The 25,967-nt window shown below is 41.3% G+C and overlaps 1 protein-coding gene across 2 annotated transcripts in view; it reads left to right on the top strand.

Annotated features, from left to right (window-relative positions):
* The window catches only part of ABAT (4-aminobutyrate aminotransferase), a 105,558-nt gene that overhangs the window by 65,981 nt on the left and 13,610 nt on the right, over positions 1–25,967 (top strand). For both annotated transcript variants that reach the window (XM_030212166.1, XM_030212165.1), the window contains exons 6-12: positions 6,682–6,731; positions 9,021–9,101; positions 9,934–10,026; positions 12,266–12,328; positions 14,676–14,739; positions 14,857–15,005; positions 19,904–20,041. In XM_030212166.1, coding sequence (XP_030068026.1) covers positions 6,682–6,731; positions 9,021–9,101; positions 9,934–10,026; positions 12,266–12,328; positions 14,676–14,739; positions 14,857–15,005; positions 19,904–20,041 — 638 coding nt within the window. The remainder of the gene's footprint in view (positions 1–6,681; positions 6,732–9,020; positions 9,102–9,933; positions 10,027–12,265; positions 12,329–14,675; positions 14,740–14,856; positions 15,006–19,903; positions 20,042–25,967) is intronic.

Below are 25,967 nucleotides of genomic sequence, written 5' to 3'. Positions count from 1 at the left end.
GAAAGGTCTTGAAATACTGAGATCCTGGCTTCATTATATTCCAGGGTTGGAAGCTGCCGGGCTTTTTGCAACACCATCTCTTTAAATGTATAAGAGGAGAATCTCACAAGTATGTCTCTGGGTCTATTTTCAAGTCTCTGGCCCTGCACTCTATGTGCTCTGTCCATACCCGCAGCACTCGGGTCCCAGGCCTCTCCCATAATTTTTTCACATAGGTTCCTCACCAGCATTTGGATATCTTCCATACCTCCGCTTTCAGGGACTCCACGGAACCTCAAGTTGTGTCTTCTTCCTCTATTCTCAAGGTCATCCATTTTATACTTAAGTTCCTCATATTGTTCTTGCTGCTTTAAAATGCGTGAGCTCAACAGGCTTTGCTGCTCTTCCTGCTCATCGAGCCTTTCCTCTATGGTTTCTACTCTGCCACCCAGCTCTCTGAGATCCAAGCTGATAGCGTCGACGTGCTCCAGTATTTCAACCCGGGAAGCCTTTATTTCCTCTCTAATCGCTTCCAGGCATTTCGCCAAGTCCGCTGGGGAGTGCTCCCTTGTAACAGCGGGACTCGGCGCCACGTGTTTAGCCGGCGCTTCCGAGTCCGCCATGCCGGGTGAAGCTGGGCGCGAGAGGTTCTTCCCGGCTTGTTTCTTCGGCGCTTTATCGCTTCCCCGCTGTGCCGCCGCCGCGGTTTTACTCATTTTGTGGAGCCCGGTGTATAGCTCGTCGCCAAATGTGGTGCTGGTCTAATTTTTTTTTCCAATGGCTCTTTTGGTGCTGCTTAACGGTGGGGATGTGCAGGAGCTAACAGACTAGGCAGCCATTCACCTCCGTGACGTCACTTCCTCCCTCTATATATATAAAAATTTTTGTCGACCAAAAGGCTATAATGTTAGGAGTTTAAAAAGATATCTTAAAAGGTAATAATATGAACAAGAACATATACAATAAACAATAATAATATATCAAAAAAAGTGTTTAAATGAATTTATATAGATGTAATCTTATGAAAAAATTAATTATTGAGATATTAGACAATAACATACCTATGATTTGGCCTATATAAATATTCCTATATGCATCCAAATATTCTTTCAAACTTGAACAGATCTAAATAAAAACACATATACAGAGATGAATGTGCAAATATATGAAATAAATATAATAACCACCACATTTAGTGAATGACATGAACTGTATAGACATATAAATATAGTCCATCCTAACAATGATATATATTCTTGGAGTCTGGTCCTTTTATGTTCTTCCGTTCTTTTTTGTTCTCTTTCATTGTTTTTTACAGGAGATTTGGACTCTCTTTGTTTTTTCTATATATGGCACCCAGATCTGAGCACGCTGCTGAGATGTGTGCACAAATTGGTTAGCGAGCTCTTAACCATCAATGATTGGATGCCAACAACCAATTATTATTAATTGGCACTCATATTTGCATTTTCATGCTGTTGCACGCTATTCTGTAAAGCAGGGCACCTAACTCCAATAGCATGTATCCCAAAAGGAGGCATGGCCATGGGTGTATCTGGGTGTTCCAAAAAGTTGCGTGGATAGTTATAAAATACTAGGTAAGCACACCTAATATGGACACCAGCATTTACCCCAGGTTTCAGCAGTTGCGTGAGAATTAGCACATGCCCCTTATAGAATAGTGCTTGGTGCCTATTTTTGAGCACTGTTTAGAGAATTCCCTCCTTAATGCGTATTAACACTCGCCTTAACTGCAAGGTACGTTCCCACCTCCTAATATGAACCTCCAAGTGTGGGAGCTAATTTTGTAAAGTCTGCTTTTTATATGTAGAAAAAGCATTATTAATAAAAGTTGTATGGCAAGGAGTGTCATATAAGTGCATATGCCAACAAGGTGGTACATGATTATATATGTTCCACGTGTAATCCTTGCCACCAAGTCAGACCAAAGATTGATTCAGGCCACAAGCACCTGGCTGGATCCCAAAAAGTAGATAGATTCTATGCTTCTTACAACTGTAATGGTTGAACTTGATTCCAATGAGATTATGGGGCTCATTTTCCAAGAGAAAATCATATAAAAAGTGGCATAAAGCAGTATTTTGATGTTTTTCTCACCAAAACGTCCAAATCGGTATATTCAAAACCCATTTTCCAGACATTTTCTGTGTGGTTCATCTGCAGTGCATCCAAATATTAAGGGGGGGTGTCGGGGGCGTGTTATGGGCAGGATTCGGGTGTTCCTAAGACCTGGATGTTTTTCAGCCATAATGGAACAAAACAAAAACGTCCTGGACTAAAACTAAGACATTTTGAGCTAGAGCTGTTTTAATAACAACTAAGTCCCAAAAAAGTGCCCTAAATGACCAGATGACCACTGGAGGAAATGACCCCCTCCCACCCCCCAAAAATGTAAGAGAAACTACATTCCAGCCTCTATGACAGCTTCAGAGGTTATGGCTAGTCATGTTAGAGCAGCAAGCAGGTCCCTGGAGTAGTCTGTGCAATGCACTGTAGAGAAGGGAACCCAGGCCCATACCTCACTCTTCATGTTACAATTGTAGTGGAAAGTGTGAGCCCTCCAAAAACCCATCAAAAACCTACTGTACCCACATATGGGTGACACCTGCAGCCATAAGGACTATTGTAGTGGTATACAGTTGGGTACAGTAGGTTTTTGGTGGGTTTTGGAGGGCTCCCCATACAATATAAAGGAACAACGCTGAGATATGTAGCTGGAGCTGTTAGGTGAAGTCCACTGCAGTGCCCCCTAGGGGATGACTGTGTGGCCAGTTTTCTAAGAATGCTGGCTCCTCCTACATACCAATGGCTTGATTTTGTGCATTTTTCACTTGGATGGGTTTTTTTGTTGTTTTTTTTTTTTTTTACAAAAATGGACCAAAAAGGTAAATGCACAGAGCACAAAAACCATGTAGCAAGTGGCCATTTTTGAAACAAAAAGATAGACGTTTTGCTGTTTCAGAAATTGCGGTGACCAGCATGTCTATCTTCCTCCTCCTTATCCCCCGCTCCCCCAAAGTGACTGGCATTTCTCTTACCGGCAAGCCTGGACGCTAACTGACAGATGTGAAAGTAACTGCAAGCAGGGCCAGTCTGGGCCTTGCTTGCTAACTTCCGAGGGGGAGCTGGCAGGCCTTGTGCATTTGCTGATGCTCAAGGTCCCAGGCTGGCCTTGCTTGCCATTACTTCTGTGTTAGCATTGGCATCCAGCCTTACCAGTAAGAGAAACATTGGTTACTTTGGGTTGGGTGTGGTGTGAAAAAAGACATGTTACATAGTAGATGACGGCAGAAAAAGACCTGCATGGTCCATCCAGTCTGCCCAATAAGATAAACTCATATGTGCTACTTTTTGTGTATACCTTACCTTGATTTGTACCTGTCCTTTTCAGGGCACAGACCGTGTAAGTCTGCCCAGCACTATCCCCGCCTCCCAACCACCAGCCCCGCCTCCCACCACCGGCTCCGGCACTGACCGTATAAGTCTGCCCAGCACTATCCCCGCCTCTCGCCACCGGCTGTGCCACCCAATCTCGGCTAAGCTCCTTAGGATCTATTCCTTCTGAACAGGATTCCTGGTCACTATACCAGATTGGGGGGGGGGGGGGGAGAGAAGTATCGGTCACTGTGGGAGGAGGAAAGGTGGGGAAGAGGGAGTGAAATGCCGGTCACTGCAGAAGAAGGAGGAACAAGGGAAAAGAGTAAGAAACAACGGTCACTGTGGCAGAGGAATACTTGAATATAAGCCCTCTGCTTATATTCGCGTTAACATTTCTCCCCCCCCCCCCCCTTTTTTTTAAAAGGGAATAATGTTATCTCGGCTTATATTTGGATGGGTATATATTTGCGTATATGTGGTAATCCAGCTGAGTCTGGAGCTCTGGTTTTATGCAGCCATTGATGTTTCTTCCCCCTCCCTTCTGTTTGTAATTGCTCCGTGCTTATCCTCTGTTTAGTAGAGGCAAGATTATGATAAAGCAGCAGAGCTCTTATTGCTGAAACACAGTGGTTAAAAGGGGTGTATGATGATGTCGTCCATGTATTTTTGAAAACGTGAACCTGAACGATAACAAAATGGTTCTCTGGGTGGAAAATGAAACAATAACTCTGGGCAGCAGAGTCCAGCGTCTGTCTTAGAATCTGAGCAATTTGAATAACAAATTGGGCAAACGTTATATCAGTCTTCTAAAAATACTTGAAAAACAGGTGTATTCAGTCTGGTACATATACGATTGGGAACTATCTATTTGGAAATAGCTGCAAAGATCTGGAAATAACTAGATCAGACTTTCACTGCCTGGTAAATCCTGGAGCTGCAGCTGCATTATGCATTCCCTCTTTAGCATTCAGTTTGCTAGTCACTGCTGTGTTAAAAGTAGCACACTTGTCTAGATTTCTTTTATTTTCCTGAAGATTACAATATGAATTGAAACCTTTTTTTATGCCTCAGTAATGCACATTCTTTTTTCCACTTGACAGACATTTCAGAAAGACCTGGGATACCCGTAAGCTGAGGCTCGCACTGCTTGCTTCCTCTAATAGCTGCAGTTTTTACTATTTAACTGCAATTTTCATCCCGACTTAGCCAGTGTAATTGCAGCATGATCAGACCTTCCACAGCTGGTGCATTGCTGTTCGATAAAGGAAACTATGGTGATTGATAGGCCGGGATATGCTGCTCCCAGCATGACAAAGTTGGAAATAATCATAGAACACATTGGGATGGTGAAATGTAAAATCAAATGGCAGAGAAATGCTATCCTTTTTAAGAATGTTCCATGCCAAATAAGAGAGCAAATATTTCTTCTTTTCGCTAGTAGGATAGGGGATAGGACTTGATATTCCGCCTTTCTGTGGTTACAATCAAAGTGATTTATAAATAGGTACTTATTTTGTAACTGGGGCAATGGAAGGTTAAGTGATTTGCCCAGACTCACAAGGAGCTGCAGTGGGAGTCGAACCCAGTTCACCAGGATCAAAGTGCACTGCACTAACACTAGGCTACTCCTCCAATCACTCCTACCTACTGTAAGAAATGACATAATTAGACATCTATAGCATAGTAACAAGCAGACAGATTTGGACACATGGCTATTGCAGTGTTATTTGCAATAGCCCAAGGGCCAGTGGTGGCCCTGGCACTACATCCGTAGCAGTTCTGCTTTCTAATTGTGCCCTGTAGCTTCTCTCTAAATTTGAGCAGGTTCTTTCCAAACTCCTACACTTCAGTGAAGCAATGGGAGCACCATGCAGCTCAAACTCACTTGAAGAGTCAAATGGTGTCTTCCAGAAGCCAAAAAAGCCTCCTCATAAAATATAGCAGTTTAAAAACTGGATTAAGCACCAGCTGGAAGGGGTTAAAGGTAGAAATATGATGATGAAGGTTGACTGAGAACTAAGACTGGTTGGGGTTTAGTTAGAGAAGAATGCAGTGCAAAGAAGCTTGGGGAGAACATGGGGTGGGGGGGTACAGGGGGACATGGATAGAGAAAGTGTTGGGGAGGGAAATATGCACTTGGGGAAAGAGTGTAGGAAAAAGGCTTTGTTTTAGTTACACAAGTCACTGTAAATGTGCATAGCAGCCAGGTTGACCACATCATAGGGGGAAGCCACCAGGCCAACTGTGTCATTTGAGGGGGAATCTCCCTATGCCTGCCCAATGCCACTTTGCTAGATGCCAATCTTGATTCTCACAGTAAGGTGTGTGGGGTTTGTTTGTTTTTTTGTCAATGGCCTGCACTGGACTGTTGTAAGAGAAGATGGATAGCATTGTAAAGTTTATTCTTGCCTTTACCCAAGTTATTTTAGTGCAAGTACGCCAACATTTTCTACTTACCTCTCACAAAGGAACTTCACTAAATGTGCGAATCTCTTAAGTGGATTATCTAGCCTGTGGTAATCTAATGGTAGACCTAGTAACTAGAGTATAGCTATCTTAAGGATAAAAGTTTTGAATGAACTTTGCCCTGTGTGACATTTAAAATGGTAAAACAGAATAGCAAGAATGTAGTTATCTTTAATATAAAAGAATCAAGAGTCCAGAAGCAGGCAAGTTGACATTTTGAGGAGTCTAACTGGAACCTCTGTGTTAGACGCTAGGGTGGTATATATGTTGAATTTTGACATCTCCCAAGAGAGAGTTTGGGTATTGGCAAGTACAAGAACTTGATTCTCTGGCCCTTGCTGGGGATCACTGTTCCTTGTAAGCTGAGCTGGTGTCATCAACTGCATTTCTACCAGCAGGGGTTGGGGCTTCAATTCTGTGTTTTCAGTGTCTAGGGACAGGCAAGTTCCCTGGAGTCCTACAGAACTTGCCATCCCTCACTACTGAAAATGTGATAGTGAAACAGCACCCCCACCCCCCCCCCCCCCACCCCACTGGCAGGACTGTACAGGGAGGACTCCCTGCTCAGAGGGAACAGTTCTGGGGATGTAAGTAATGGACATTCAAGACACACAGGATAAAAATGTGTAGAATCTGTGTTTTCACTTTTTTCCCAAAATTGTAAGTTTTTTTTTTTTTAATTTTGAAATAATTGAGAGAAAATGATGATTCCTTCAGTTGATTGATGTTCATAAGCTGTCAGGCCTTGCTGTTTTAATAAACTTTTTTTTTTCCTAGGAGGTAGATAAAAGAGATTCATGAAATAAAAAAAACAATATTTTTATTTTCTTATGTTAGGATATAACCATCCAGCTCTGGTAAAGCTTTTACAACAGCCACAAAATCTGGTAAGTAGCTTAAATAAAACCCAAGAAATAATTGAGGAGAATTTTGTGTTGAGTGAATAATTTAGATTTAATAGTCAGCAGCACTTATCCGGCTAGGATGGCTGCTACCTGTTCAAGTATCAGGGCCAGCCACTTATTTTTCAGCACCATTATCCAGATATTGCTGCTGTAGTAATTACTGACCATCCTACACATTTCAGATAGTGTTGGGGTGAAGCCAAGGCAAGCATCGAATATTTATTTATTTATTTGGATTTATTTACCACCTTGCCTTTTTGAAGGAATTCACTGAAGGCGGTGTACAGCAAAAATAAGTGAAACTTAAGCAATAGACAATTACAGCAGTAAAACTATTCAAATAACAATACAAAGTAAGGCATAGTATGGTATATTATAGTGTCAACACAGTATGCAATAACACTTTTTTTAATAGCATAGAGTGTAAGCAATGGAACATATAGATAGAGAAACAGGAATTAGAAAACAAGGGGAGGTCAGAAAGGTGCTTGAATATTAGGCTGAGATTTTGCTACCATTGATCTGTTGATGGTTCTAGCTATATGTAGTGTTTTATTTTGCATTACTAAAATAAAAGTTGGGAAAAAAGAAAAGTGCATGAATATTATCTTAGCTAGGGTAGGAGTGGATAAACATGTCCTATAGTACGTGTAGCTGGTGTCACTCCTTGTGAGTGAGACTAGCAAGTTAGTTACTACTTCATTAAAGGCCTTGGTGAAGAGCCAAGCTTTCACCTGCTTCCTGAAGTACATATAGTCTTGTGTTAGGTGAAGCCTTCCAGGGAGTGCATCCCAGAGTGGGGGCTACTCCGGAGAAGGCTAACTGGCAGGTATCACATTGCATGATCTCCTTTGGAGAGGGTATGGTTAGGGATACTCCTTTTGGAGGACCTTAATGACCTTGGAGGTATACAGAGGGAGATCCAGCTATCGCTGATACTCAGCACTGGTACCCAGATAACCATCTGGGTAAGTTAGGAAGGCAAAATAGCTCTTTTTAACTTGTCTGGATAGTCATCCAGTACGGATGCTGAATATCGATGGTAACTTCAGGCAGCCGCCAGAGCTGGATATTAAGCGCCAGTATCCTAGTACGACTGTGTTCAATGTCCAAGTGCAAATGTAAATGTGTAGTCAGCGTTTAAATAGCAAGGAGTTAAACTCTAGTAATTAATACAGCTGCATAGATTGTATCTGTGTGTGTGTCATGGATCTGTATGCCAGAAGCAGGGCTACCAGTTGGCTCTATTTTAGGGCAAGTTGATCCAGTCCACTGCGTACATAAACTTTTGTAACCCTGCTTTTCTTAGAGAAATCAGAACTACCGCTCCATGTAAGCAATAGGGTCCGTCAAGGACTGAATCTGTACGCCTCTACTTGGAACTCCTGACACCAGAATGTCATCAGAAGGCCGGCCGATTTTTTTTTTTTTTTTTTTTAAACGAGGACCCATCCCGCACTGATCTCAACAGCTCGGGCTCCAGATTTTCCCTTCTTTCTCGCTGCCTCAAAGTCCTTTTTCTTTTCTTGCATGGCCGGGCTCTGTATCTTTCAAGTCTTGCAAGACTTCCCTAACTTCCTGCAGGATGCAGCTCATGTAGCTGCAGAGCCCAGACGTGCAGGGGAAGAAAAAGGACTTTGAGGCAGCGAGAAAGAAGGGAAAATTTGGAGCCCGAGCTGTTGAGATAAACGTGGGTGGGTGGGGTCTGCGTTTAAAAAATCCAGGGGTGGGGGATGAGAGAATCTGAGTGAGGGCTGGGGAGGGGGGGAATGAGAGAATCTGGGTGAAGGCTGGGGAGGGGGCATGAGAAAAAGAAACAGGGTGAGAGAGAGAGAAAGATGATTGTGTTCAATAAGAGAGAGCCAGTAGGAAAGGGCGAGAGAAATGCCCAGAATGTATGCCGTGAGTAATGATGACCAATTGTGCGATTAAACTTTTTAATCGCTCGGTTTGTCACAATTACAATTTTTAATCACCCCTACTTTTCAAATGTCTTTACTGTCTTCCTAAAGGTATTGTAATTACGTAACAGTCTTTTGTTATATGTGTACAGCTTTATTAGGCAGTTTAGCACTACAAGAGAAAAAGGATAAATACTTTATTCAACTATGCTTTATAGAGTAGATATTTTAAGTTTGTTTGCAATTGGGTGAATGTTTTATCGATCTTCTAAAAATATTAGATTAGTAATAGTACTTGAAAAAAGGTGTATTCTGTTTGGTACATATGCGTTGAAAACTGACCACCTCTTTATCCAATTGTGCTTTATAGAGTACATTTATAAACAGACCAGCTCTAGGAATCTTGCCTCCAGAGAACTTTACAAAAAAACTCAAGGAGTCCTTACTGTCGGTAAGTAACGGATGTCAGCATGTAATACCTGTGCAGTATCGTTCTCAAGTAGGTAAAAATAAGACACATTCCTCTTCCAAAGGTGAACGAAAACTGCTGGCACATAACCCCTTGGATTTTATATAGGTTGCTAAAACTTAGGCATGAATTTGCACACACTGGGCAGATGCACGCACAAATCAGTTGGTTAATGAGTGGCAATAATTTGGAGGGTTTGTATGCACAGCTGCCCTAGGTGCTATTCTGTAACATCCGCACCTAACTTTTCTAGTGTGCAACTCAAAAAGGGCATGGCCATGGGAGGCTGATATGCACTGTATAATGATTGACAAATAGTTGCAATATAATTCTATATAGAATCATAGAAAAGTTTTTTTATGTGTGCTCATAATATTTCAAGGACACTCAGACCAAAGTGGCTATATATTGAGTGTTACTTTATTTTTCCAGAAATTATATAGCGTTCCTCTCATTTGTGTAATTTGGTGTACAGTGATTGAGGCAGGTGTGATATAAGGATGGATGATTTTTATTAATTAACTTTTAGATTGATCGCTGTTTATGCATTGTATAGTTGATATGTATAAACTGTAGGTTGTTTAATTTAGATTTGTTAGCTACATTGAGTGATCTGTGTGACTGAAAAGGCAAAATACGAAACCAAATAGAAAAGTTGTGAACAGTCTCCCACACAGGTGCAGAATTGTGTGTTGGTGAGATCATTGCTGGAATATATGAAAATGGAAGTGAAGCTCTGTCACCAACAATAATGTGACTGTTTCATTGTGGTAACATGTGACCTCTGCTTTAATCCTGTAAATCTTCTCTACAGGTGGCACCAAAAGGCCTGAACCAGATTATTACTATGTCATGTGGCTCGTGCTCCAATGAAAATGCCTTTAAATTAATCTTCTTGTGGTACAGAGTGAGTATATACTTAAAAAATAATTTTTATGCTACAACTGATCTTCATCTTCATTGACTTTAAGAGGGATTATGAATCAAATTTAATTTACCCCAAGAAATAGTTGACTGAACTGTGTTGCAATTTGCCTCTGTTAAATTGTCTCCAATCTACTATAACGAGTACAACTGGACTCCTCATAAAAAAAAACTTGACACTGATTACAAGTAGAATCCTCCTAACTTGATTGATATATTAAAAAAAAAAAACATGCAGTCTGATGTGAAATAATTCAAAATATCACATGGCAACAGTTTAAAAATAAACATCCTTCTTTTGTGCGGTTGTGGCCACATCAGAAAGGGAGTCAAGCCACCCCACTTGGAATGAAGGGCTGTATTCTTGGAGGTCTGGCGCTATTTAGAGGGCACGTATAATTGGCATTCTATAAACTTACCTACTATGCCGCCAGCCGCTCCATGCTTTGGACAGAATATATATCCCTTTGGAAACGCTTTTCGATACTCAGTTCCTCTGAAGCTACTGGAGATTTCTATGGATCTTGAATGCAAATTCTCTTTTATTTGTATGATCTCCATTCTTATCACTTCTCTTACTGTTGCCTCTTTCTGCTTGTAGGTTGAGAGAGGGCTGGTGGGGAGGGGGGGAAGTGTTGGGGGGGTTGAAAGTTTGTATCATGCCTAGTGGTGTTTCCATACACTTAGTTGGCCTGTTTTTTTGATTTTGCCTACTATTGCCATTTGATGTTACCTTTGTATTTTTCCGATTTGACGGAATTGTTTTGATGCAAAGCTAATAAAAATGACATTAAAAAAAAAAAAAAGTAAAGCTGTAGCACGCAAGTTTGAAACCACATCTGAGCTGAAGATATAGTATTATCTTTATTTATTTAGACTTCTGATATTGCCTTTGCTAACAAGCAGTTCAAAGTGATATACAGTAATCATAAAACATACTCAAAGTAAGGAAAAGGAACTACAGTAGTGGATAGGAAAGTGAAATACAGCCAAGCATACAGCAACATGGAGAAATTAGACAAATGTCTAGGTGGGAAAAGAGAAGGAGGGGAAAACACTTAGGGGTAGGATTGAGATTAATTGAATGTAAAATAAAATCCTGAGAACCTAACCCTAAGGAGCAGGAAAGGCTTGTTGAAAAAGCCAGATTTTAACCAGGGATTTAAATTTCTGATTGGTTGAACAAAAGGTGAACTTGTGAAGAATCCAGTCTTCTTCCAAGACCAAGATGGCTACTAAACTTCAGGCACCTAGAATGGAATTTGCTTGTAGCATGGAGGGCATCGTCTATGACGTGATCGATATATACCAATCTGATAGAATGCATATGAGATCATTTTGAAACTCTCCACTTCAAAAAGTTTCTAGAGATGCAGCAGAATCATAGGAAGTTGCTTTAAAGCATTTCAAAAATGATTTAGGACTAATTTTCACTGATGATGCTTGTCACATATGTCTTGTGATGTAAGAAAAAGTTTTGAAAACATTCACAAACTACAGAGAAGGTAGTGCTATGGTGATTTTACATAGTAGAAAAAAACACTCTGTATAACATAAATTCAATGGCATACTGAGGGATCTGTGTTACGTTTACTTCTGTTGCTTCTCTTGAGAATTTTGGCAAGTAGCTTGACGTGAAGTACTATAAAGCCAGATAAAAGATATTTAAAGGCTAGTTCTATAGCTGTGTGCTATAACTGAAGAGATTTGAGTTAGTTTCCTGCCCTGGCTGGCAAGGTCACAGAGGAATTCACTACTAAGGGAATGGCACAGAGGGACCGTCTCAGAATGATGCCTCTTGGGACATCGGAGTATGAGAGAAGCTAGTTTTATCTCCCAAGATGGAGGTTTTATTTTACTTTTTGTTTTTTTAGACACTATATAAATCAAATTAAAAGCCTGCCACAAAAATAAGTCTTAGTATATAAAAGTGCTGCCCATTATTGGAAAAACATTTTATGCTGAACAGGTGCAACTCAGAATTATACCTCCTGTAAGTTATAGCTTTAAGGATTTTCAGCCATTTTGTTGTTTTCCACCTTTAATATGTTAAGTCAAAGAAACCTAATATGATGTCCTTTCTGGGTTTATTATATTGTGTAATTTTTCTCTCAGCCTTTTAAGATTGGGATGATTAAAATCTAATTATAAGGCTAATGAATGTGTTATTTCCTTTATGCTGAACAGACAGGGCTAATGGATGTTTTATCTTAATTTTTCAGAACAAGGAAAGGGGAAACAGCAGTGCCTCTAAAGAAGAGCTAGAAACCTGCATGATTAACCAGGTAACTCTATTACTTTTCTATGATCTGACCAACAGTCCTGACATTGCCACTTTGTGGGAGCAATCCAAACATTTAAGTATTCCTGAGGGCAGTGGTGTGCTGGAGCAGACTCTCACAGGCTCGCAAGAGCCGGTTGTTAAGTTTTTAAGAATTTTGGGAGCCGGTTGTTAAAGTAGGGCCCTTCCTGGCTACTTTAACAACTGGCTCCCAAAATATGGGCTTGGGCCCCCTGCTGAATTCTCTTTTACTTTGCTGATGGAGATGCCAAGCCCTGCCAGCCAAGTAAATAGACTGCTGCTGCTCCCCACTCCTTGTTTCCAGCTCTGAGCAGCAGGCTGGGGCTTCTCGAGCATGTGAGATAAGTTCCAGCATGCTGCTCAGAGCAAGACGTTGGGAGTGGTGGCAGTCCATTTATTGGCTGCCAGCAAAGGTATGCCTAGCGAGCCCACATGAAGGGAAGGAGGAGAGAGAGGCAAGTGTTGCTCCCCCCCCCCCCCCCCCCCCCCCCCCCCAGCCACCCTTGGCCCTTCCAAATGCAGAGCTGGCTACGTCCAGAGAAAGAGCCTGTTGTTAAAAATTTACCAGCACACCCCTGCCTGAGGGGCAGGTGGTTTGGCTTGGTCTCTGCATGTAGCAAGGGGAAAGGGGATTGAATTTGATATATCGTCTTTCTGTGGTTATAATCAAAGCAGTATTTTTATACAGGTACTTGTTTTGTACCTGGGGCAATGGATGGTTAAGTGACTTGCCCAGATTCACGAGGAGATGCTGTGGAAATTGAACCCAGTTCCGTGGTTCTCAGGCCACTGCACTAACCATTAGGCCAGGGGTTCCCAAACCTTTTCAGTTCGCGGCACCCCCCCCCCCCCACACCACAACCACCACATGGGTCTCCACACACACACACCCCTTTTCCTTTAGCCCCCTCCTCTAACACCAGCCACCTTCCCCAAATTCAGCATCACTCCTACCTTCCTTCCTGCAGGTCCAGGATCGCTGCTGCTTCCTTCTCCTTCCCCTGCCGCCGCTGCAGTGCTTACAGCTTACATTTTCGGGCCGTCCGCAATTCACACAGGCACTCCAGGGCCTTCCTAGTCTGCCGTGTCCGGCCCTCTCTGATGCAACTTCCTGTTATGAGGGCCAACGCGGCAGAGAGAAGTCCCTGCAGTGCCTGTGTGAATCGCAGACTGCCTGAAAATTAAGCTGCAAGCGCGGCAGCGGGGGAAGAAGCAGGACACGGCAGATGCCGGACCTGCGGAAAGGGAAAGTAGGAAGGGATGTGCCGTGGCACCCCTAAGAGTTCGCTACGGCGCACAGTTTGGGAACCGCTGCATTAGGCTGCTCCTCCACTCATTTTTTTTTCTAAACATGACTACACTAAGAATATGTTGTATATGATGAAAGAGGTTTTTAAAATGATATAGTGAGTTAGTTGGATCAGAGGCTGTGAAAACTTTCTGAGACAAAATACAGACCTCTGGTTTTACTTGGCTCCATTTAACCACTCTAGAGGTAATGTCACCATGGAAAGAGGCTTTTATAAAATTTCCCCACTGACACATGAATAAGTGTACACAGTGACAAAGCGAATACTTTTATGTGACCTGTGCATAGGTGTGTTTGGGGCTGTAGTTTGGACAGTCAGTATGTGCATAGTTTATAAAATGTGCACATAGGCACATAGTTTGCCTGAGCAGCTATAAACATGTGTGTGTGCAGTTTAGCTATTGTATAAAGACACATAAACACCTGTGTGTCTGTCTTTATAAAATAACCCTAAAATAGGTGCCTACTTATACTCCTAGCTAGGTGAGCTTTTATAAAACTACTCTCCATGGGAGACAAAGTTGTGCTGAGCATAAGAAAAATAAGAAGGTAAAACGTGCCCATGGTGTCCTCAAGGCCAGAATCCAGTGTCTGACAGTAGCCATTTCAGATCTCTTGGAAATACCCAGTAGGATGTGCTAGATAAGCCAAGGAGGTTTGATTAATAGGAGACAGCAGGAATGTGCTTGGCCCATTATCTGGCCTGAAGCCAGTAGGCGGAGCTTGTCACCCTATCAATTACATGGTTTTGAGTGTACCAAGATGGCGGCAGCTGTATTGGGGAGAATTGAAAGCTCCTTTGGTGGACAGACGTCAGACTTGTGATATGATACCATCACCTGTTAATCAAACCTTCTTGGAATAAACTGATTTCTTCTTGCTTCCCTACAAGGGAAGTTCATTTCTTTAGTAGTTCAGGTAAGCCAGTATGTGTCTTTTTTTTTTTTTTTTTTTTTTTAACCACACTGCCACCTACTGGTTGCTGCTGCCTGAACTGTCTAATTCATTGCATTGTCTTTAGCCTCCAGGTTGTCCTGACTACAGCATCCTGTCCTTTATGGGGGGATTCCATGGGAGAACTCTAGGTAAGGAAAAAAAAAACTCTTTCATGCTCTGCTCCACAGACCCGCCATGCCTCACTTCATAGTTCATTTCTTTTATAATAGTGCCAAACTTATGCCATTTTTGTTCTCGTGTTTTAGGTTGTTTAGCTGCAACTCACTCTAAACCAATTCACAAATTGGACATCCCTACCTTTGACTGGCCTATTGCACCTTTTCCACGGCTAAAATACCCCTTGGATGAATTTGTTAAGGAGAACGAACAGGAAGAGGCGCGATGCTTGGAAGAGGTATTTGAATGAAAATCCCTGTGTCAATTACAAGCATCTTGAAAATGGGTCTGTTCAGCCACCTTTGAAGTGATATTTTTCAGAACTTGCACACTCCTGTAGAGTACCCATAGGAAAGCAAAGGTACCCCCTAGTATGGGCAATCTGTTTTTGGAGACATTTTGAACAGCTGAAACTATATTGCAGCATTTTCTTTTAAAATTTGATTTTTAATGAATTGTTCAGTGGCATTATGGAAGATTCTGGTTTAATTCCTGTGCTCTGCTGGAACTGGTGATGCTATGGCGGTAGCATTCGTAGACCCTGTGGTTGGAGGGAATTGAGGGGAGGGGTGGTGTCTTAATGCAACCTCGGTTCATGCGTACCAGCTTTGGAAGATGCTGCAATATGTGACGTCCTGTTAAAGACTTTTGCTACATTCAAAAGGCTAGATGAGGTCGGGAGGGAGGCTGTTATAAAATAGGGGGAGGGGAGGGCGAAACCTAGATAGTTATGAATTAAGTCTCATGGCACTGCAGCCTGATAAAGGTTGGTTCTGATAGAGCTGAAAGCCTAAATGAGCAAAGGGAAAACTGATGGGCCAAAAAAGTTTTGCATTTGGCCATTTTAGGCATGGACGTCTTTGGTTTCAAAAATCGCCGAAAGTCAAAGACGTTCAAATCCAAGGACGCCCTTGGTATTTTCAAAACGAAAGATGGATGTCTATCCTTTTTCGAAAATGAGCTTTTCCACGCCTCCGAATTTGGACGTTTTACAAAGACGTCCAAATCCAAACTTAGACGTTTCTTTCAAAAATGTCCCTCTGTAACCACTATACTAAAACTTGCGCAACACATTTTGGAACAAGCAGCAGTGGCGGCATCACTGAATGAACTTAAGATTAAGTGGGCTCACAGATCTCTTGGGAGGCCAAGCTCAAATGCCCCATGAGAGATAGTTGTTTGCTTACACTATTTCACCACTAAAGAGAAAATCACAGCAGCTGCAAGAACATAAGCGTTGCCATACAGGGACAAACCGAATGTCCATCAAGCCCCATATCGCCAATCTGGGTCACAAGTACCTGGCAAGATCCCAGAACAGTAAAACAGATTTTATGCTGGCTATCCTAGAAATACAACAACAATAGTTGGGTTAAGAGAATATATTGCAATAAGAGCCTTATTGACTACGGAGGTTATCTCATAACTCATTCAATGTCCACATGTGTCATCTATTTATGTGACTCAGGGGACTAAATGTATCTATAATCATAGATTACCTCCAGCCAACCAGTAGTATCCAATAGTGCTCATACATATACACAAACTGGGGTGCCTAATTGATTTCTGCTAATTGAATGCGGCCCCAGAGCATAGAGCACTGCAAACTTCAAATGTACTACTGTTCAATAGGTTCGAAAATTAAACATTACTACTGGTTGGCTGGAGGTAATCTATGATTATAGATACATTTAGTCCCCTGAGTCACATAAATAGATGACACATGTGGACATTGAATGAGTTATGAGATAACCTCCGTAGTCAATAAGGCTCTTATTGCAATATATTCTCTTAACCCAACTATTGTTGTTGTGTTTCATACAAATTATCTAGGGTTAAGGTTTAGCCATTTATTTTTCTTTTTTGCATATCCTAGAAATAAGCAGTGGATTTTCCCAACGCCATCTTAATAATAGTTTATGGACTTTTAGGAAATTATCCAAATCTTTTTAAAACCCTGCTTAGCTAACTGCTTTTACCACATTCTCTGTTAAAGAATTCCAGAGTTTAATTATACGTCGACTGAAGAAATACTTTCTCCAGTTTGTTTTAAATTTACTATTTAGTATCTTCATTGCGTGCCCCACCCCCACCCCTTAGTCCTAGTATTTTTGGTAAGAGTAAAATAGCGATTTACCTTACCCGTTCCTCTTCACTCAATATTTTGTAGACATCTATCATATCTCCTCTCAGCCATCTCTTCTCCAGCTGAACAGCCCTAGCCGCTTTAGCCTTTTCTGTTAGAGAAGTTGTCCCATCCCCTTTTTATCACTTTCGTCGCTCTATTCTGCACCTTTTCTAATTCCACTATATCTTTTTTTGAGATGCAGTGACCAGAATTGCACACAGTATTCGAGGTGCAGTTGCACCATGGAGCAACAGAAAGGCATACTAACATTCTCATTTTTGTTTTCCATTCCTTTCCTAATAATTCCTAACATTCTATTTGCTTTCTTAAACATCGCTGCTTTCTGAGCAGAGGTTTTCAGTGTATCAACGATGACATCTAGGTCCTTTTCCTGGGCGGCGATTCCTAATGAGGAACCTTGCATCACATAGCTATAGTTTGGGGTCCTCTTTCCCACATGCATCACTTTGCACTTGATCACATTAAATGTCATCTGCCATTTGGATGCCCAGTCTCCCAGTCTTGTAAGGTCCACTTGCAATTTTTTGGAATCCCCTTGCAATTTAGCAACTTTGAATAACTTTGAGGAGCATTTTCAATATGATGTCTAAATCTGACTTTGGATGTTTTGCAGAAAATGTCCAAAAATCCAGTAGCGAACATAAACTTTTTCAGGTTCTAAAATGGACATCTTTTTGTTTTTGTTTTTGTTTTTTTCAAAATTGTCCATTTCCTAGACATTGTTGTGCTCAGTGCATCTATCTATGTGGACCCATTTTGGAAAAAAATCTTCCAAATGAAAAACGCACAAAGTCAAGCCGTTGGGATGGAGGAGGAGCCAGTATTCTTGGTAGACTGGCTACACAGACTTCCCAGCAGAGTAGTGGAGCACCCGGGGGGGGGGGGGCACTGCAGTGGACTTCACATAAAAGATCCCAGGTATACATCTCACTGTTGCCCTCTTCTTATATTGTGTGGTAAGCCCTCCAAAACCTACCAAAAACCTACTGTACCCAACTGTACACCACTACAATAGCCCTTATGCCTTAGATGGGAAATATTGAGTGGGACTCGTATAGCATAGAGGTTTTTGCGGATTTTTCTGCGGATATTTCCCCCCAGAGAGATGCGGGATATTGTTGGCAAACTGAAAGAGGAGCAAATTCGGTACTGGTGGACTTTCCCATTAAGTTTTGTCATTCAGGAGAAAAATGACTGCGCCACAAACAGGGAAGTGGCGATTGAGATTCTGCTGTCTTTAGGCTGGTGGTCGGGAACCAATGGTCCAGAACTAAATCCCTCTAAAACAGCACCACCAGTGCTTCAGTGGAGGACTCACCATACAATATGAAGGGGTTTAGTTGGGTTTTGTACCTGGTTCCCTTTAAGTAAAGTCCACTGCATTGACCATTAGGCTGCCCCTCTGCATTGCTGGGATGTCTGTGTGGCTAGTTTACTAGGAATGCGGCTAGACAGACATTCCTATGGTTTGTTTTTCTACATTTTTTTCCCTGGGAATTTTTTGGGGTTTTTTTTTTTTTTTGAAAATGGTACTAATTGGTGGATGTGTGGAGCATGAAAACGTCTAGCTCACAGCCATAATAAAAAAAATGTAGATGTTTTCTGCTTCGATTATGGCTATGAGCAAGACTTTTGAGACATTTTCAGTAAAATGTTTCAATTTGGGTTTAAAGATTTAAAATGCCTCTCATAGAGGGGCATAATCGAACGAGGGCGCCCAAGTTTTCCTGAGGGCATCCTCGTAGGATGTCCCCGCGAAGGAGCGGGGAAACCCGTATTATCAAAACAAGATGGGTGGCAATCTTTAGTTTCGATAATATGATCGGTGACGCCCAAAGCTCCTCATTTAGGTCGTCCCTGATTTTCGGCGATAATGGAAACTGAGGACGCCCATCTCAGAAACGACCAAATCCAAGCCCTTTGGTCGTGGGAGGAGCCAGCATTCGTAGTGCACTGGTACCCCTGACATGCCAGGACACCAACCAGGCACCCTACGGGGCACTGCAGTGGACTTCACAAATTGCTCCCAGGTGCATAGCTCCCTTACCTTGGGTGCTGAGCCCCCCAAAACCCATTCCCCACAACTGTACACCACTACCATAGCCCTTAGGGATGAAGGGGGCACCTAGATGTGTGGGTACAGTGGGTTTGTGGTGGGTTTTGGAGGGCTCACATTTACCACCACAAGTGTAACAGGTAGGGGGGATGGGCCTGGGTCCGCCTGCCTGAAATGCACTGCAGTACCTACTAAAACTGCTCCAGGGACCTGCATACTGCTGGCATGGAGCTGGGTATGATATTTGAGGCTGGAAAAAATATTTTTAAAGTTTGGTTTTTTTTCTAGGGTGGGAGGGGGTTAGTGACTACTGGGGGAGTAGGGGGAGGTCATCCGGTCATTTAGGGCACATTTTTGTGGCTTGGTTGTAAAAAAAAAAAAAAGGACCACGTAAAGTCAGCCAAGTGTTCATCAGGGACACCTTTCTTTTTTCTAGTATCGGTCGAGGATGCCCATGTGTTAAGCACGCCCCAGTCCTGCCATCGCTATGCTTCCGACACGCCCCCAGGAACTTTGGTCGTCTCCATGACAGAAAGCAGTGGAGGGCGCCCAAAATCGGCTTTCGATTATGCTGATTTGGGCGACCCTGGGAGAAAGACACCCATCTCCCGATTTGTGTTGAAAGATGGGCGCCCTTCTCTTTTGAAAATGAGCCCAATAGTGAACTACATTTTATTATTTGAAATAAAAACATATAAACCTAATGATAATTTGAATGTTTGGGGGTTTTTTAGGGCATCACTTATTTACATAGCCCAATTTTTCAGCTTAAAATTACATGAGCTCTAAACTTATTTCAGCTTCTTATTTGTGTAGTTGTGTCAATCCAAGCTGTGTTAAGAAGGAAAATATAGCTCTGAAATTTTTGTTTTCTACTTGCTAATGAGCTGAAAAGACTAATTTTTCTGATTTTTTTTTTTTTCCTCTCCAGGTTGAAGATTTGATTGTGAAGTACAGGAAAAAGAAGAGGACTGTAGCTGGAATAATTGTTGAGCCAATTCAGTCCGAGGGAGGTGATAACCATGCATCCAACGATTTTTTCAGGAAGCTGAGAAACATTGCTAGAAAGGTAATTCATGAGGATCAATGCTCACATAAAGATCCTTGGCATGTCATGGAGAGTTACTGGACCTGAGAAGCTATTGTCTCTACTACTAGTGCAGGCCAACTTTTCTCTAGACTACACCTCAATAGACCATTACCAATTAATTGAATCACTTATTTTTCTAAAAAAAAATGCAATAAGTGCTTGGTGTCGGCGTGCTTTATGCCGCTAAAGGATAAAATCACCTTAATCCCATTATAGCACTATGGTTATATCATAGTTGTCCATTGTCCATCAAAATTAATTTTGTCAAAAGTGGAAAAAAAACCACTTATCTGTCACAGCCACAGCAGAGTCCATTGGGATATACAGTGTTCCACTTGTTTTTTTTTTTTTTATTTTATTTATCATTTTCAAAATAATACATTCACAGAGTAAATGTGGAAAAATAGGCAAATATTCCGAAAGACAATTTAAACCTCCATTACATATTCATGGATTTAAGAAAAATTAAACAAGATTACTTACAGTGGTGGAAATAAGTATTTGATCCCTTGCTGATTTTGTAAGTTTGCCCACTGACAAAGACATGAGCAGCCCATAATTGAAGGGTAGGTTATTGGTAACAGTGAGAGATAGCACATCACAAATTAAATCCGGAAAATCACATTGTGGAAAGTATATGAATTTATTTGCATTCTGCAGAGGGAAATAAGTATTTGATCCCCCACCAACCAGTAAGAGATCTGGCCCCTACAGACCAGGTAGATGCTCCAAATCAACTCGTTACCTGCAAGACAGACAGCTGTCGGCAATGGTCACCTGTATGAAAGACACCTGTCCACAGACTCAGTGAATCAGTCAGACTCTAACCTCTACAAAATGGCCAAGAGCAAGGAGCTGTCTAAGGATGTCAGGGACAAGATCATACACCTGCACAAGGCTGGAATGGGCTACAAAACCATCAGTAAGACGCTGGGCGAGGAGACAACTGTTGGTGCCATAGTAAGAAAATGGAAGAAGTACAAAATGACTGTCAATCGACAAAGATCTGGGGCTCCACGCAAAATCTCACCTCGTGGGGTATCCTTGATCATGAGGAAGGTTAGAAATCAGCCTACAACTACAAGGGGGGAACTTGTCAATGATCTCAAGGCAGCTGGGACCACTGTCACCACGAAAACCATTGGTAACACATTACGACATAACAGATTGCAATCCTGCAGTGCCCGCAAGGTCCCCCTGCTCCGGAAGGCACATGTGACGGCCCGTCTGAAGTTTGCCAGTGAACACCTGGATGATGCCGAGAGTGATTGGGAGAAGGTGCTGTGGTCAGATGAGACAAAAATTGAGCTCTTTGGCATGAACTCAACTCGCCGTGTTTGGAGGAAGAGAAATGCTGCCTATGACCCAAAGAACACCGTCCCCACTGTCAAGCATGGAGGTGGAAATGTTATGTTTTGGGGGTGTTTCTCTGCTAAGGGCACAGGACTACTTCACCGCATCAATGGGAGAATGGATGGGGCCATGTACCGTACAATTCTGAGTGACAACCTCCTTCCCTCCGCCAGGGCCTTAAAAATGGGTCGTGGCTGGGTCTTCCAGCACGACAATGACCCAAAACATACAGCCAAGGCAACAAAGGAGTGGCTCAGGAAGAAGCACATTAGGGTCATGGAGTGGCCTAGCCAGTCACCAGACCTTAATCCCATTGAAAACTTATGGAGGGAGCTGAAGCTGCGAGTTGCCAAGCGACAGCCCAGAACTCTTAATGATTTAGAGATGATCTGCAAAGAGGAGTGGACCAAAATTCCTCCTGACATGTGTGCAAACCTCATCATCAACTACAGAAGACGTCTGACCGCTGTGCTTGCCAACAAGGGTTTTGCCACCAAGTATTAGGTCTTGTTTGCCAGAGGGATTAAATACTTATTTCCCTCTGCAGAATGCAAATAAATTCATATACTTTCCACAATGTGATTTTCCGGATTTAATTTGTGATGTGCTATCTCTCACTGTTACCAATAACCTACCCTTCAATTATGGGCTGCTCATGTCTTTGTCAGTGGGCAAACTTACAAAATCAGCAAGGGATCAAATACTTATTTCCACCACTGTAGTCCACTAAACATTGATCAAGATACAAGGAAATGTTATGAAAAATTCAAATATTCAAAATACATATTTGGAGGACGGGGTCTCAAGCTCAGTCAGCGGTTTTGGCTTCCTACTGGTGATTCCAAGACTTGAACATCCCCACTTTCTTTAACCATTACTAAATGCTTCAATTTTTCTGGGTCAAAGAATACATAATGAACATTATTAAATGAAACTAAGCATCGGCATACAAATTCCAATTTAAAAGTACCACCCAATGAAAGTATCTGAGACCTAAGTCCCAGAAACTCTCTCCTCTTTTTCTGGGTTGCCTTGCTAATGTCCGGAAAAACCTGTATCTTTGCTCCATAGAATTGAGCTGCCATGAATCTGAAGTAAAGTCTTAATACATTGTTCCTATCGGTTTCAAATGCGAAAGAAACTCAGTGTTCCACTTGTAAATGAATTTTTATTCTTTTTGAAGCAAAATCACCAACATGTCTCCTCCTCATTTCAAATTAACTTGAAGCAAAACCACAAATTTGAATTCCTTAACTTCATGATTTGCTTGCTGTCAATTCTGCACTAATGGAGCTTCTTGACAATTCAAATGGAAGTTATTTAGGTCTGCTATCTGTTTTGTTTGATCTATATACCATAACTGGCAAGGGCATTTAATTGCATTCACCACTTGTAGAGGAGTAGCCTGGTGGTTAATACAGCAGCCTGAGAACCTACGGAACTGGATTTGATTCCCACTGCAGCTGGGTAAGTCATTTAACCCTCCATTGCCCCAGGTACAAAATAAGTACCTGTTGATAATGTGTAAGCTGCTTTGGTTGTAACCACATCCCCTTTCCCTTGTTGGGAGTTGCAATCCATATGTGAATGCAGCTCAATTTTTCCAGTTTTAGGATTTGTAACAGCCGTAGTTATTATTAAATATTGACAGTGTGTACATTGGTTGCCACTAGAATGATTTCAAAATCTCTATTAGCTGATAATATTTCTCCCAGATTGCAACGTCTAGTAGAAGCAAATCTTGGTAGGCTCTCAAACATTGGATGTAATTTCAAAATTGGCCAGTATTTAGTGATCGCCCTCCTAATCTGATTTGCTTGCTAGGAGTGAGATAACATGCAAGTAATCTTCAATTTGAGTCCTTTTCCAGAATCCTTGGGCTTATTGAATAACCAGCACCTATGAGCATTAGAAGCTCTCTTAAAAGCTTTATATACAATGTTATTGGGATATCCCTGTTGCTTATATCTTTTTTTTTTTTTTTTTTAATATCTTTATTGAGTCAAAGGCATAGCAATTACAGTAACAGCATTGTTCAAACAGCTGAGTACAACGCTATTCGTACATCAATATAATTTAGTTACACGTTTTTTCAAGTGCAACAAAAAACGCTAACCAACATCAATAATGCAACACTTAGTAGAACCACCCCTGACCCTCCCTTTTTTATCTTTTTCTCCCCCTAAAACATTAATGTAGAAAGTAAGCCTCCCCCTGCTATAATCTCCCCCACCCCCGTCCACTGAGTCTGGACACTAGATACCTGCTCCTTGGATATGTTAACCAAGAGTGCCCATTCTTTACCTCATTTGTGTAGACTGATTTTATAAATATCGCCCGATTTCAGTTGCAAAAATTACCCTACTGTTGTATACTATCTTTCGATTTTTTTTTTTTTAAGGATAGTCACTTTGATAATGAAGAAGAGTATTGTCAATGAGATAATAAATGGTTTCATTTGGAATTAATTTTATGTTGATATTCACTTACAAATGTTTTGTAACCTTTTCCACTTATAAATATACTTTTTTTGACCCAGATCAGTTGAAGTTGTTTTTGGATGCAAAGAAGACAATCTCCTGTGCCTAGTAGTGGAACACTAATTTGTTTGCTTGTATATAATCCGTAGCATCTCTTTAAGTATTTTTTTAATTATATTTGCCTTAATCCTAGCTTCAGGGATTTTTCTTTTCTCTTAGATCTCCTCTTATTGGTGGACTGTTAAGCACTAATTTTTCCTTGTTTACTTTATTATGTTGTATTTCTGAGACGTGCATTTCTGTATCGAGCGTTTTCATTTGTATTACTATATAAAAATTGTGAAATGCAATATAAAATAAGAGGAGGGAAAACAGGAATGTATTGTGTAAACTTATTAAATCAAAGTATACCTTTTTATGGAGATACAATGGTGGCAATGACACTCTCATAATCTCCTTCGTATTCCCAATAAATCAGTCGCCCTGCTGGATAAGAGTCCTTTAGACCATTAGTATCCGCTTCTCTCCTTAAAACTCCACACACTTCAGTAGATTCATTTATGTATTTAGAGGTTTTAATTGATCATCAGCTCTCCTTTTCCTCATATAGTTCAGCAAAACTCAAACCATGTTTAGCAGGCCTTCATCAGTTTCAGACAGATTTCATTTATTCATGCTTTAATTACTTCACGATTGGATCATGCTAATGTTTACGCAGGTTTGTCTGCATTGAAAATTAAATGATTACAGACCATGCAGAACTGCTCTCTGGTGCGAAGAGATTTGACAGTTTAACTCCTCATTTCAATGTCATGGGCTTCGAGAACAATTCTGAATCCAATATAAAATTCTCACCCTTACACATAAACTTATTTACTCGGACACCCATCAATATCTCTTCTTCAGTCCTCTTCTATGTATCAGCACGAATGCTACGCCACTGTATCCACACTGACGTCTACTGGAACGTTGAATGATTTTTGCCTAGTTTTTCCTCCCCCTGCACAAGCTTATCTGGAATGAATAAGACATTCTATGTTTTTTTCTTTGAACCACCCCTTTGGAATTCTCTCCCTCGATCCCTCAGAGAAGAGCTTTCCTACACAAAAGTCGAAGTAGCTCTAAAAACATATTTATTCTGCAGAACTTTCTTGGAATCTTAGGCTGCTAGTATGGTGGCTTGGCAATTCTCTAACCTTTTAATGCTTTTAAATGGGTTGGTTTTCCTTTTCTTCTTTGTTTTAATTTTCTCTGTCCTTACAATACAATTGGAGGTCCTTTTTCTTTTTTTTTTCATAAAGATTTAGCTCTTCTTGTAGACAGCTTCAACGCTTAGCCTGAAATACAAAAGCACATACGCAACAAGCTTCCGTTATATCTGCACCAAAATCTGGAATTCCTTACCAAAAAACATAAAACTAATAACCATCTACAGTTCAGAAAACACCTGAAAGCACACCTGTTCAAATCTCTCCTCTCAAACGACATCACATAGTACAACAGCATACGGGACACCACTCCCAACTCGAACATGAATGATCTAACTGGACTTTTCTGATTGAACAATATTGTTCACACCACATCAGTTCTATTATGTAAATGGTTTTCTACCAAGCTAATTGTGAGCCACATTGAACCAACCACCAGGTTGAAAAATGTGGGGTATAAATGCAATAAATAAATATCAAAAAATGAATGTAAGCGTCGTAGATCCTCAAAATCAGATGAGTGCTTTTTGTGCGTTCTGGGCTGCGAAGATCCGAACTGATTCCTTAAGACCTCAGGTTTGAGCTAACTCATGCTCAGTTGATATTGTTGCAAGCGCAGTCATAGTGGAATGCAGATATGTTTTTATCAGCTTTGGGTTAAAGAAGCTGCACTCTCCGCTTGCAGCAGTTACTGGAAGTGTCAAAAGTATATGTAGGGCAGTGGAAGCATTTGGAAATACGTTGGTAGGATTTTTGTTAATGTATTCCAGAACGTCCTTTAGAGTTTAGTCTGCAAATACATGTCTTAAAAGTGTCCTCAGTTTGTCAAATAAATCAGCTGCATTGGTGTCATGCAGTTCACCA

This window comes from Microcaecilia unicolor, chromosome 8 (genome assembly GCF_901765095.1).
Source record: "Microcaecilia unicolor chromosome 8, aMicUni1.1, whole genome shotgun sequence".
NCBI lineage: Eukaryota > Metazoa > Chordata > Amphibia > Gymnophiona > Siphonopidae > Microcaecilia > Microcaecilia unicolor.
Note: the sequence above shows the minus strand (reverse complement) of the source record. Positions and strands in the feature narration are given on the sequence as shown.